Genomic DNA, 14,020 nt, shown 5'->3' on the forward strand with positions numbered 1-14,020 from the left:
TGTAAAATGGCCCAGTCAGAATCCAGGATGGAAGGCGCAGTCGAATGATGATCGGAAAAGCATGATAGATTTGAGGAATCTGGTGATTCAAGGTATAAGGCAGGCAGTGCCCAAGGGCCAAAATATTAGTAAAGCTTTTAATGAATGTCAAGGAAAGGATGAGACTCCTTTGGAGTGGTTGGACTGACTCCGAAACAGTCTCCAGATGCATTCTGGAACCGATCCCAATTCTCCGGTGGGAGAGGTGCTTTTGAAAACCCAATTCGTGGCGAGGTCATGGGAAGATATTAGAAGGAAATTGGAGAGGACAGAGGACGGGCAGGCCAAGGGACTGCAGGAATTGTTGAGGGAAGCGCAGAAAGTGTATATGAGAAGGGAACAGCAAAAGGCGCAGGCAGGAGTGTTGGTAGCAGCTGTCAGGGAAATGCAGAGGAAGAAGTTATCCTCCAACTCTGGGAAAGGAGGGACGAGCGGAACCAGGAGAGGGCGCTCGCCTCAAGGGAAAAAGGAGCCGGGAAAATCCAAAGAACCAAAAAAGTGGTATTACTGTGATGGTAAGGAACATTTCAAAAGGGAATGTCCAAAAAGGATTAAGGATGAGCAGGTCTTTAAGTTAGACGCATGAGGAAGTCTTGGGCTCTTTTTCCTGGGGTCATGACCATCTGATGAGCCTAAGATAAAATTAAGAATAGGCCCCCACAAGGAAGAGATTTCTTTTTTAGTAGACACGGGAGCTGGACACTCTATGGTCCAGCAGTTGCCGAAAGGGTGTGTGAAAAGTAGGGATATGGTGATGGTGATAGGGGCAAAGGGGGAACCCTTCAAGGTCCCTGTTCTTAAAAACGCAGAGGTTGAATCAGAGAATAAAATTTGTGTTGAGAATTTGTTATTGGTAGAGGAAGCTGATTATAATTTGTTAGGAAGAGCTTTGATTGTTGCGTTAGGAATTAATTTGGTAGTTGAGGGTCCAAACATAGTGATGAGTTTGTATAGATTAACTGAGGAGGACGAGAAAAAGATAGACCCTGTGGTGTGGTACCAGCAAGGGGAAGGAGGGAGAATAGACATGACTCCGATTTCTATTGAGATTCAGCAGCCCAAGGAACCCATTAGGGTCAAGCAGCATCCCATTTCTATGGAAGGAAGGAAAGGGGTGAAGCCCGTGATGGATGATTTAGTGAAGCGGGGAATTTTAGAGCCATGCATGTCAAGACATAATACCCCGATTTTGGCCGTGAAGAAGCCAGATGGGAGTTTTAGGTTGGTACAAGATTTGCAGGCTGTGAATCAGAGGATAAAAACTATTTTCCCGGTGGTAGTGAATCCGTACACCCTTCTGAATCAGATTTCCCCTGAGGACACTTGGTATAACGTGATAGATTTGAAAGATGCGTTCTGGACTTGTCCCCTGTCAGAGGACAGTCGAGATTTTTTCGCATTTCAGTGGGAGGATCCCGAGACCCATAGAAAGCAACAGTTTCATTGGACATCTTTGCCCCAAGGATTTACTGATTCCTCAAATTTATTTGGTCAAGCTTTAGCGCTACTCCTAAGTCAGTTTGTCCCAGTGGAGGGGACCCAGCTTTTGCAGTACGGGGATGACTTGTTAGTTGCTGGACCTAGGGAAGAAGAGGTGAGGGCAAGCAGCATAGAACTGTTGAACTTCTTAGGGAGAAAGGGATTGAAAGTGTCCAAGTCAAAATTACAGTTTGGAGAGCCAGAGGTGAAATATTTGGGACACTGGCTCACGAAAGGAAAAAAGAAATTAGATTCAGATCGAATTGCAGGAATCATTTCATTACCACCCCCTAGATCGAAGAGGGAAGTCAGACAATTGTTAGGGCTTTTGGGTTATTGCAGACAGTGGATTGAAAGTTACAGTGAGAAGGTGAAGTTTTTGTATGAAAAGCTGACCACGGATAGAGTAAAGTGGTCAGAGCAGGACGAGAGAATGTTTGAGGAATTGAAAGGGACTCTGGTTAGTGCTCCTGTTCTAAGCCTTCCTGATATAAGAAAGCAGTTCCAGTTGTTTGTAGATGCAAGCAATCACACAGCACACGGAGTGTTAACGCAGGACTGGGTGGGCATTAAAAAACCGGTGTGGTATGTGTCAAGGCTTTTGGACCCTGTGAGCCGAGGCTGGCCGACTTGTCTGCAGGCAGTAGTGGTTGTGGCATTGATGGTGGAGGAAGCAAAAAAGATTACCTTGGGGGCACCTTTGGTGGTATATACCCAGCATAATGTTAGGGGTATCCTCCAAGAAAAATCAGACAAGTGGCTCACGGATGCTAGGTTGTTGAAATATGAAGCTATTTTGATACAGTCTCCTGAGTTGGAGTTGCAGACTGCAGCCATCCGAAACCCCGCCCAGTTCTTGTTCGGGTAAGTAGCAGAGGAATGCAATTATGGTTGTTTGGAGGTAGTGGAACTGCAGAGAAAAATAAGACCGGACATAGAGGATGAAGAGCTGGAAGAAGGTGAGAAGTAGTTTGTAGATGGTTCTGCGAGAGTGACAGAAGGGAAAAGAAAGGGTATGCAGTGGTGGATGGAAAATCTGGAGAAGTGATTGAGTCAGGACCACTGAGTGCTGGCTGGTCACCACAATTCTGCGAGCTGTATGCAGTTCTGCAGGCACTGAAGGGACTTAAAGGGAAACGCGGCACTGTTATGAACAAATTTCCCGGTCAGGAGGGGCTGTGCCATCCCTGTCCTAGCCCCCATAGCGAGACAGCTCCATCCTTCCAGAGAAAAAAATGCTGAGCACCCATTAGCATATTAAGAGCTCTGAGAACTCAGAATGCAACCCCCCCCTCCCAATTTGTGCCGTCACCCAGCCTTTTAGAAAAATGGGGGTTTTCCCTTTTTGCAGAGAACCCCACAGCTGGGGTGATGCTGCTGTCCCCAGAAAGCTGCTGACCCCCTCCCGGCTAGGCTAGAGGTAACACCCCCACATCCCAGCAAGTTTGAAGACGAAGGAAAGCTGCCTGGTGGCATTCTACTACCTCATTAAAATGTGAAAAGGAGCAGGTCATGCCTAGATAGCCCTGTCATTGTCCACTGTAACTACCTTTCCAGCAGGGATACCCTCTGCTGTGACCAGGACAAATGCATATGCATTTGTATATGCAAATAAAACCGACCCTGTGAATCCTGGGAGGGTTTTTTAGAGGAACTGCACCCCAAGATGAGAAGCTAGATGCATCAGAGGAGAATTAGAGGGTGCCCTGGCCAAAGAAGGAGTGGACGCACCCCCTGGCTTGGTTTGAAGATTCACCATAACCTATGAGGAGTCTGAATGGAATGGGAGCGAGACAGCTCAAGTGACTGAGATAGACAACCGGAAACTCTCGAAATTTTTCCCTGAGGCTAAAAGAGCTGACATCTGCTATGCTGGACTCCAGTGACAGACCCCCCACCACTCTGTCCTCTGATGGTTGACCAGAGAGAGCTTCTAGCTGTGCCTGTGGAGACAAGGACTTGACACCTACTGCAGGCAGCTGAATGGAGAACTGCAACAGCACCTGCTCCTTCGGATTACCACAGCAGCGTGAAGAACTCCACACTTTTGGGAAGATTTCCGAAGAACCTGGGTTGATTAGTACCAAGGGAAAGGGGTTGATGCATCAGGAATTAGTAAAACAAATTTTGGAAGCTGTGAGGGGACCAGAGGCTACCGCAGTGGTTCCTGTAAAGGGACATCAGTCAGGGCTTCAATTTAGAATGAGGGGAAACAATTTAGCTGATAAGGAAGCAAAAAGGGCAGCAATTTTAATGATGAGCACCTCAGAAACCGAGACAGAAAGTACCCCAAATTATCCTCCCTGGTTATCCCCACAGGAGACAGAGGAATATAAGAAGTTGGGGAGCAGATGGGAGGAGGGAAAAATGGAAGCTACCAGATGGTAGAGAATTGTTATCAAAGGAATATACCAGGTGAATTTTGAATAAGTTACATCAACAAACTCACTGGGGGGCTCAGGCTTTGGCTGAACATTTTCTAAAATTTTTCAAGTGTAAGGGAAATTATGAATTAGCCAAATATTTATTAATTATAATTGGCTTTATAACATATTTTTAAGTTTTGTATCAATCTGCTTGAGAAAGGTTCCTTCTGCAGCCTAGAGATGTGCAAACTCCCCCTTCGAAGAAACAGCTCAGGACAGCAAGATCCAGCCTTGCACTTTCAACCTAATCAAGACCAGATATTTCACGGCCAAAGCATTGCACAACACAGTGTTCCTGCAGAGCATGTTCTGGTGACCCCCACCTAAGCATCAGTGAGGGCTCCCATTACCTTCAATGAGTCCTGTGTGTTCTTTACAAGATTACAGGTAGCACACAGTTACCTGTGCAACAACCCACACTGAGGTAGTCTGACTGCTTCTAGAAGTGTTACTGCTTTTTCCACTGCATCAGGTGAGACACTAATTTTGAAGATTTGAGAAAAGCTAAGGTTATAGTTAACAATACATGTTGCTGATTTAGTTGAAACAAATAGATAAGCTTTGCTGAAATCAGTTAAAAGTTAGAGGATAGTTAAAAGAAACCAAATTTAAGATAAACTACCCCGGATCTAATAACTCATTGCTTGTCAAACAGAGAAACTAATCAATACAACACCAGACCTCCTGTTTCCAGAAACCCACTGAAATAGTCCTGGAAAACAGGAAACAGGGAGTTCTACCATCCATCAATCACATCTGCATTGAAAAGGTTGAAAGTTTAGAACGAGGAAGACTCGTTTTACTTCCTCCTTTTGGTGACCACTCCTCACAAAAGGACCACCGACCCATTTCAGGGAACAAACTACGCATGCTTAATAGCCTTTTTGTCAATTAGCATACGAAGCAGAGAAGAGGAAGTGACAGGGGTATGAATATGCATTTGTATTTTGTGTATTCAACATTTTTGTAAGTAAAAGGCTTTGTAATTACCTGTGATCTTTGCAGTGCGCATTAGGGAACTATCCCACGCGCTGCCGGGCGTCACAATAAGCATACACTTTCTAACTTTAACTGTTAGAGAGTCTTTTGTCCGTCACAGTTGAATATTGATATTAGATTGATATTCATATTGTAATAAATCACATGCATGGAACTGCTATAGGAGATTGAGGAAAAAGGGGGAAAAGGGTGATTCAGTAAGAATATGGATGCTGTACATGACCTGATCAGTGAGGTGAGACCATTGTTTGCTGGGTTATCAGCAGTTCCTGTATGAAGGCATTGTTCAAGCTTAAGATGTCTGTGAGAGAGAAAAACAAACAAACCACCACCCCCCCCCCCCAAAAAAAAAACCACAAGCAACAGCAGCACACAATGGATGCAGATAAGCACTGTCTGAACAAAGCCCTGGGTGGCTGCAAGACAACTGGAAAACATTAGACACAAGCATCCTATATCCTCCCTCCAATTAAGCAACACAGATGTTCTGCTAATGCAGGGCATGAAAAGACAAGAGAGCACTAAGCAGCTATTGAGCCCTCCACAGGAGAGAGGGTCAGTGTTCCACAGCTGTTAGGCACAAAGACATCCACAGGATGGGCACAAAAAGCCTCTTAAAGGGTCTGAGAATGTAACATCTCTCTGGTGACCGGTAAGGGTAGCCACCCTTACAGCCATGAGCCCAAGACCACTGTAAACAGAGCTTTGCAAGCCCAGCTCTGGCCCAGGATCAGAATGACCATTATTTGAGGGTTTAGTCCCCAGGGGGGTTATCTCCACTGGGAAATGCATGGCTTTAAGACACACACACACACCCAGGCTGCAGCAGTGGGGACTGCAGCCCTCCATGGCACAGGGAAACAGAGCTCTGTCTGTTATGAACGAATTAAAAACTGCCCGTGGTTGCTGCTGTGGTCCTGGGAGGGGGCTGGGGGCTATCCCTGTCCTAGCCCCATAGCAGACAGCCGAGACAGCCACACCATCCCCCCAGAGGAAAATGCAGAGCATCCATTAGCATATTAAAAGCTCTGAGCACTCAGAATGCAACCCCTCCTCCTCCCAATTTGTGCCGTCACACTGCCTTTTAGAAAAATGAGGTTTTTTCCTTTTTGCAGAGAACCCCATAGCTGGGGTGAGGCTGCTGTCCCTCGAAAGTCGCTGACCCCCTCCTGGCTAGAGGTAACCACCACACCCCAGCAAGTTTGAGGACGGAGGGAAGCTGCCCCGAAGGGGAGCTGCCTCATTAAAATGTGAAAAGGAACAGCTCCTGTCTAAATGGCCCTGTCATTGTTCACTGTAACTACCTTTCTCAGCAGGGATACCTCTGAGGCAACCAGGACAAATGCATATGCATTTGTATATGCAAATAAAACCAACCCTGTGAATCCTGGGAGGGCTTTTTTGAGAGGAATTGCACCCCAAGATGGGAAGCTAGATGCATCAGAGAAGAATTAGTGCCCTGGCCAAGCAAGGAGTGGACGCACCCCCTGGCCTGGTTTGAAGACTCACCATAACCTATGAGGAGTCTGAATGGAATGGGAACGGGCCAGCTGAAGTGACTGAGACAGACAAGGGGAAACCCTCGAGATTTTTCCCTGAGGGTAAAGAGCTGACTCTTCACTCCAGTGGCAGACCCCTCATCGCTCTGCCTTCTGATGGTTGACCAGAGAGAACTTCTAGCTGTTCCTATGGGAACAAGGACTAGGCATCTACTGTTTGCAGTGGAATGATGAACTGGGACAGCACCTGCTCCTTCGGATGGCTTCAGCAGCATGGAAAACTCTGATCAGACTCTACAATCCTGCTGATGACTTTAATAATGAGCTGGTCACTTTAATAAAGAGGTGAATATTTAAAAAGGCATATGCCCTGTTCTTTTCATGTCCACTGAGAGCTGCTGGATCCATGGGTCTGAAGCAAGTGCTCCAAGACCCACTTTCTTGTCTGCCAAGAGGGGTGCAGAAACAGCCCCATCACCTTTGGCCAAGTGCTCTGCACAGTCAGGAGCTCTCCTCGAGTACTTCCCAAAGACAGAATTGTCAGCCCTCCATGAGGCTTTCCTAAGTCCAAAAATCCTGTTCTCTGAAAAATTCAGGCCACTTAACCAGCACATACTGGGCATCTACTACTGTGTCAAGAGGAAACTGCAACCAGAACGTTATTTAACAGCCAGTTACACAGGAAACATTCTGAGCTGTAGAACATCACACACTACTCCTTCCCAGTTTTTTGTTTGTTTGTTTTCTTAACATGGTGTTCCCCATCCCTTCTTCACTGCTCAAGTGGGAGAAGTGTTTGCTCATACCAGTGGGTGGGATTTGAACCCCAGCTGCCCATAGACTTGGTCCTGCACATCATCTCAGCCCTAGCTGTGCAGAGAGGGGTTGGCACAGAGAGCCTGGGCGTGCTTCAGGAACTGCACTGCCAACAGCACACATGGGGAAGCATCACACACTGGGTGACAGCACAGCTCAGAATCCAGCCAAGCTGGGTGGCTGCACAGGGACAGCTCCCCAAGATGCTGCAAACACCAGCAAGGGGCACAAAACTACCCTTCACAGCATGACAGCCCTCCTTTCCATTCACAAACACTATAAAATATGAACATATTCATCTCTTCATTAAAAGTATCTGCACTGCCACTGGCTACAGTTCAAGTTTCAAGGGCATAAAGAACAAGATCTTTTCCCCATTCAATAAAAAGTCTGTCTCTTAATGTCAGCAAACCAGCAATGTAAATGAACATTTGAAAGTCACTGTATAAATAAGAGTCATTTCATATAATCAGATTAAAAAGAGAAAACCGAACACAAGCAGAAAACTTGAGCTTCTTGGAAAAAGAACAGAAATGAAAATATGAAGAGGCCACTAACAGGAACAAAATGAGTAAACCACTGTTAGTCCAGATCCAGTCCTGGTCTGAACCGCTGCATATATAATTCTACCAGTTCTGTTACTCATTATGCTCATAAAAATAAATACAAATCTTTTCAAGCAACAGTTGACGTTCAAGAGAAAACCTATAAGATTATAAAATTTTCCAGACTCTTTCTATAAATTTTAACATGTTACTTTGGTCAAAACATTAAACACAATGTCAAGAATTCTCATTTGCTATCAGTTATCCATATGGTTTCAGAGTAAAAATACTTTTGAAGAGTCATATATTTGGGAAAAAGCAAAAAAAAAAAAGTGGATCTTCCTTTCCCAAGAACCATGGTGGAGTGAGGCCAGAAAGAGATGCCCACATCCCCCTCCTGTGAGCCCCCCTACTCCTCACCCTGACTCCCAGTCCAGGTCTTTGGTATTTTTGAAAGTCACCCCTGAAACTCCAGCAGGGACAAGCAACCAAGAGCCATTTACTGCCTCCAAAATCGACTCTGCAAGGATTAGCATCAACCTCAAGGCTCAGCCATAGCTCCAGCAGGCCTGGCAGAGCATTCAAGTTTGTGTGTCCCTAGCAGAAAGCATTTCCCCAGTGGCCATTTCTGGAAAATGTTGTTCTCCAAATATTTTGGCTGGTCCTCATCTATGGGACAACTTAAAGTGCATTTGCAACTCTGTCTCCAGGAAATACATGTAAAGTTGATTCCTTTTCTTCAAACGCAGCTTTCATTTCTGCTCATTAAAAGCACATTTCAGATCCCTGCATCAAACGCACAGCTGATGTGATCTGGACACTCAAAACTGGGTTTCAGTTCTCTCTACTCTTCTTATTTCATTTGCTGCCCACAACCTATGTTCCCTGTTTCAGGGACAGCTATATCAGACCTGAGCTACCACTGAAAAATGCCCTGGGTAAAATCCTCTCCCTGCAATGCCTGGCACTCCAGGCAATCGTACTCGATGTCAGACTCAGCCTAGACTTCGGGAGCAGCATTCTCCCTGCAGACACAAAGCAATAAACAGCTGTTCTAAACATCCCACACCCCTGCACACCGAGCCTCTCAGAAGGGAAAGAAAAGCAAGGAAGCTTAGGTAATGCACGCGTTACCATCCTCACCTTTAGGGAGTCAAAGCAGGCAATAACTCGACCATTTTCCACATGGCAACTCCGTGACGGATGGGCGAACTTGCACTCTGCATCAGACCGAGAACAAGTCCCTCTCTGAAACTCTCGACACACTTCTAATGTCAGCCATTTTGTATCACGAACCAGGGAAACGTTTACAGCCATATTAAAAACCAAAAATTAAAATGCAGGCAATCACACCCTTCCTCAGGGTAATATTTACTGCTGATCTTTTTTTCTTCTTTTTTTTTTTTAAAAAAAAGGGTAAAAAAGTGAATTTAAGTTAAACATGAAGAAATAACTAACTTGTTGCTTTGGTAAAACTCCTATATATCAGCACTTAGGTTTTCATTTAAGTCAAATTGTGTTTCTTTAAACAAGAATTAAACATAAAGCCAATCATAAAATAGAAATCTTATCAGAACAACTGAAAATCAAATTAGAGGCCAGCTCCTAAAAGTGCAATTGTAGAAGTTAAAATACAAGTGTTATATTTTGTGCCACTGCCAAAGTTACTTGCAAATCACTGGCAGACTTTCAAAAGAATTCTGTGCTCTCTAGTTAATAGTTTCAATTATTCTTGCAAAAAGCATATGCTGCTGGCAGCACTTCAGTTTGCAGAATGGTCTCGGTTCTTGGGGAGAAAACTTCGGGTTTGGTTTTTTTTTTCTTCTATTTCTTGCTTCTAAAAATTATGGTTCACGAGCATCAAAACAGGCATAAGGATGTCTGATTTTTTTTTTTTCTCTTCCTTTTCTTTTAAATATGTGCTACATAGTCGGGGGAAGGAAAAAATAAAATAAATGGCTGAGCAAACTGCGTCTAAACAGGGAGAAAGAAAAAAAAAAAAAAACCAAAAAAAAAACCACCAAAAAAACCCCAAAAGGGCAAGGCTGGAGGAGCCGCCGTAAGGGCACGGACCGCAAGCAATGCCAAATTAAACACAGAGGGGGGCGAGGGGCAGAGAGAGGCAGCCCTAGACAGAAATCCAAGCAGCGGTGGCGTCAGGAAAGGCACTTTTCAGCAACCTGCAGGAAAAAGAGAAATATAATCAGCCAGGAGCTTGCGGCCCCGCTCGGGCGGGCGGGCGCGGGGCGGCGTCGGCAGCCATTGCGGGCACGGGGGCACTGCCCGCGCAGCGCTGCGCATGGGAGGCGGCGCCGGCCAATGGCGCTTGCCGTTACAGCAGCACCCACGGGCAACCGACCAATACAAGAGACCGTTTCATAGGGCCGTGGTGGGTGTCCGGCGCATGCCGCAGCCCCGGGACCGGCCGGGGGGGGGAGGACGGGACAGCCCAAACTCCGGGCAGCGGCGGGGGTGCGCCCCACAGGCCCTCCCAGACTACGAGGGAATAGCTTGCACTTTTTTTTTTGGGTGTGTTTTTTTGTTTGTTTGTTTGTTTTTAATATGAACTAACCCACCCCCTCTTCTGTAGGAAACGTTCAGGCAGGAAGAGCAGCCGGTGGCTTATATACAAGGCTCCAGCTCAGCCTTGCACCGCTCCGCACTTCCAAGGTGTTCCATTAAACCCATCCCCTGCGCAGGGCTGCTCCTGCGATGGCACATGGAGACAAATGACTGGTTCGCAGCCGCTCCTCTATGGATTCAGAGCCTACAAAACTAAGAGCAAACACGACAGGGAAACCTAAGCCACACACACAGAAAAAATTAACTCATTGCTTACAGCTGTAGTTTTCCACCAGACCAAAGGCAACTCGAATTATTCTGACTCCAGCAACTCGTGTTATACAACAAACAACTTTCAACGCATTCCAGCTGAAGGCTTCCTTGGCATCCACTAAAATGTTAAGCTGTTCCTAGAGTCTCCCATTCTAATATTAGCTGTACCATTGCAGTCTGATAGGATTGTGCTGTTTCCAAGTTCCCAAAACCCAGCCCTTGATCTTCCTAAAGTACGACCATCCACTTTTGCAAACATTTGACAGGCACGGGATGTTGCCTGTGTGACTGCTATTAGGATTTCAAGCTTTCGTAGAAGAGCCTTCAACTACAAAAAAAAAAAAGAAGCTTAAATTCCTCGTTTATTATTGGCGTGTTATTGCAATTACACTGATGAGTAACTGAAACCTACTGGAACTGGAAACAATGGAAACAATGCCACCAATAAAAAGGGTGGAAAGAGGCTGTCAGCAGCAGCAAGCGGTGGGGCACAGAGGCTGTTTGATTCACAGATTCAATTATTTCAATTTAGAAAAAAACAACACTCATTAAACCTACACTGCAAGTACTTTCTAGGCTTAATTGGACTCAATAACAAAACCTGCCCAGATCCCTGCAATCCAGCTTGAGGCATCAGCACAAAGCTTGGTCTGACCCATGCTTCTGGAAGGACCTCTGCATTTTTGCACATCAGGTGGGGAACAGAGACGGCAAACGTCATATTTGCTAAGCGTGTTTTAAACTTCAAAGAGAAGGAAAAAAGGCACATCTAACTATGCTCGTGCCTTTTGGGTTTTGTAAAGAGAGGCTCTAAATCAAGCAAAAGAAAGGAAAAGATGGGCAGAAACCTTCTGCAGGGAGCTAAGGACTAGCTGGGTGCAGCTCTTAAAAACGAGCTAGAACAGGTCAGATATGGGTGGGGATTAGAAAGAATGCACTCTCAGAAGTTCTGAGCAGACTGCAATACAACCATCTTGTGGATTAAGTGCCTATTCCACAGCTTCAGACTCTCTCAAAGGAAGTGAGGGGTCTGCTAATGCTGGGGATAGAATATGATGGGTCTGAGTTAACGCCGTTACACCAAACACCAAGATGTCCAAACAGTGTAGTAACATCTGCCCTTCCCAGCCCTTCAACCTCAAGAAATCCCAGTGTAACAAACCAAATGTTGATCTTGCTCTCAAGCCATGCACCTCAGGAGCACACACTGCCCACAGGTACGTGGCTGCGCTAAACTGCTCAGTCCTCAAAATGAAGAGCATCATGTTAATGAAAGCTAAATCAAATGAATTCTACAAAACATTAAATTACAAATATCAAAACATTCAGACATATATAACACTGTGGATATTTTTCTTTACAACTTGTGGAGGAGGAAACAAACCCACTGATGGAAAATGCCCTTGCCCCACACCCTGAAGAAGAGCACACTCATCTGTTCAACATTCAAGAGACAAGAAATTTTCTGTGCTACGGGAACAACCCACCTCCCTGCAGAAAGACTGACTCATCTCAGACCCTAGTGAAAAGAACAGGGCATATGCCTTTATTAATATTCAGCTCTTTATTAAAGTGATCAGCTCATTATGAAAGTCACCAGCAGGATTTCAGAGTCCAATCGGAGTTTTCCACGCTGCTGCAGCCATCTGAAGGAGCAGGTGCTGTCCCAGTTCATCATTCCACTGCAAACAGTAGATGCCAAGTCCTTGTTCCCATAGAAACAGCTAGAAGTTCTCTCTGGTCAATCATCAGCAAGCAGGGCGGTGAGCCGTCTGCCACTGGCATGCAAAGTCAGCTCTTTACTCTCAGGGAAAACTTTCGAGAGTTTTCCATTGTGTCTCAAGCACCTCACCTGGCCAGTTCCCATTCCATTCAGGCTCCTCACAGGTCATGGCAAATCTTCAAACCAGGCCAGGGGGTGCATCCACCCCCTGCTCGGCCAGGGCACTCCTCACATCCAATTCTCTTCTGACAAATCCAGCTTCCTGTCCCGGGGTGCAGTTTCCCCAAAAAACCCTCCCAGGATCCACGGGGGCGGCCCTATCTGCATATACAAATGCATATGCATTTGTCCTGGTCGCAGCAGAGGTCGTTACAAAGAACAATAACCGGGCAATTAAGGCCCTAGCCGCTCCTTTTCACTTTTTAATGAGGTAGTAAAGTGTTGCCAGGCAACTCCTCTTCAGGGCAACTTCCCTCCCCACTCAAACTGGCTGGGGTGTGGGGGTTAAACAGGAAAAACCCCCTAGGACAGGGACAGCCCAGCCTTTTTTTCTTTTTTTTGACCGGGAAACTTGTTCATAACACTAGCACTAGAGCTCCTCTACTGGAGGGAGCCAAATTAATGAATATGTTTTTCATACCACAATTCTGCAGCCTGTGAGGCACCTGGCAGAGCACAGCAGCAGCACACACTGCCCCATCACTTGTTTGCTGGGCACTCAGGACAGCAGTTAAGCACATGCTTTACTCTAAGCATGCCAACAGTCTTTCTGGAAAAAAAAATCTGAAGCATGTACTTAAGTGCTTTGCTGAATCAGGGCCTAAATAAATGAATCTACTTCACAGGTTTATCAGGACTGGGAGGCCAGCAAGCACAGGCAGCAGTCATCGTATTTCAGCTTACATGATCACAGCCCAGAGGAGCACGAGTTAGGTTTTTCTGCAAGTCAACAAATACAGTTCTGTCAGTGTTTGGATTGCTGCAAATCCCTTTCCATGTGGTCACAGGGAAGGCTGGAAACACACACATGCAGGGCTGACATCACAGCAAGTGCTGCACACTGCTGCAGCAAGGCTCCCACGCACAGCCCAAGGACAGCGCACCTCAGACAGGAACCCGCCACTGACAACACAGAGTTTCAGCTCTCCCAGGTTTCAACTCCTGGCAGCAAACAACTGTTCTCATCAGAATGCACCCTTACAATTCCTTTGTATTATCCTTTTTTTTTGGGAGGGGGAGGGTGTTGGGTGGCTGGCATTTTATTCCCTTTGTTCTCCTGTCTGTTTCAAATGGGAGGAATTAAAAAAAAAAGCATCCATGCCAAAAACAACATACAACCTACAAGGATTAAAAAGTAGCTCCAGAAATCAGGGGCTTCATTAGCATGCAAGAACTACAACCAAGTGTAGGTGCTGCCTTTTGAACCCTTCCCAGCAAGCCAGATGTGTCTGGCAGGGCTGAGCTCCTCCACTACCAGATGTGCCAATCTTATTTCAACGGCATCAAAGCTGGAGAAAGCAGCAGAGCAGAGAGAAAAGCCTGTGGCCTTTATCCCTGTAAAGAAACTACAATATCCCTGAAGCCTCTGCTACAGGGCCACTTGCTGGGCCAGGCTCTAATTGCCTGAGCTGTAGGAGGATGGGGCTTGCTCCAGATGTC

At 46.0% G+C, this 14,020-nt stretch overlaps 1 protein-coding gene across 10 annotated transcripts in view; it reads right to left on the minus strand.

Annotated features, from left to right (window-relative positions):
* Positions 1-14,020, minus strand: part of LOC134565281 (muscleblind-like protein 3) — a 124,142-nt gene that overhangs the window by 69,782 nt on the left and 40,340 nt on the right. For 5 of the 10 annotated variants that reach the window (XR_010083854.1, XM_063424796.1, XM_063424800.1 and 2 more), the window contains exon 2: positions 8,947-9,983. The exons of 4 other annotated variants lie outside the window; for them this stretch is intronic. Coding sequence is in view for 5 of the 6 variants with exons in the window: in XM_063424796.1 (XP_063280866.1) it covers positions 8,947-9,120 (174 nt within the window). In the remaining variant the exon portion in view is untranslated. Of the gene's footprint in view, positions 1-8,946; positions 10,584-14,020 lie in introns of those variants that run through there. One more of the 10 variants, XM_063424797.1, reaches the window with a different exon arrangement.

The sequence above is a fragment of the Prinia subflava genome (assembly GCF_021018805.1).
Source record: "Prinia subflava isolate CZ2003 ecotype Zambia chromosome W unlocalized genomic scaffold, Cam_Psub_1.2 scaffold_54_NEW, whole genome shotgun sequence".
Taxonomy (NCBI): Eukaryota; Metazoa; Chordata; class Aves; order Passeriformes; family Cisticolidae; genus Prinia; species Prinia subflava.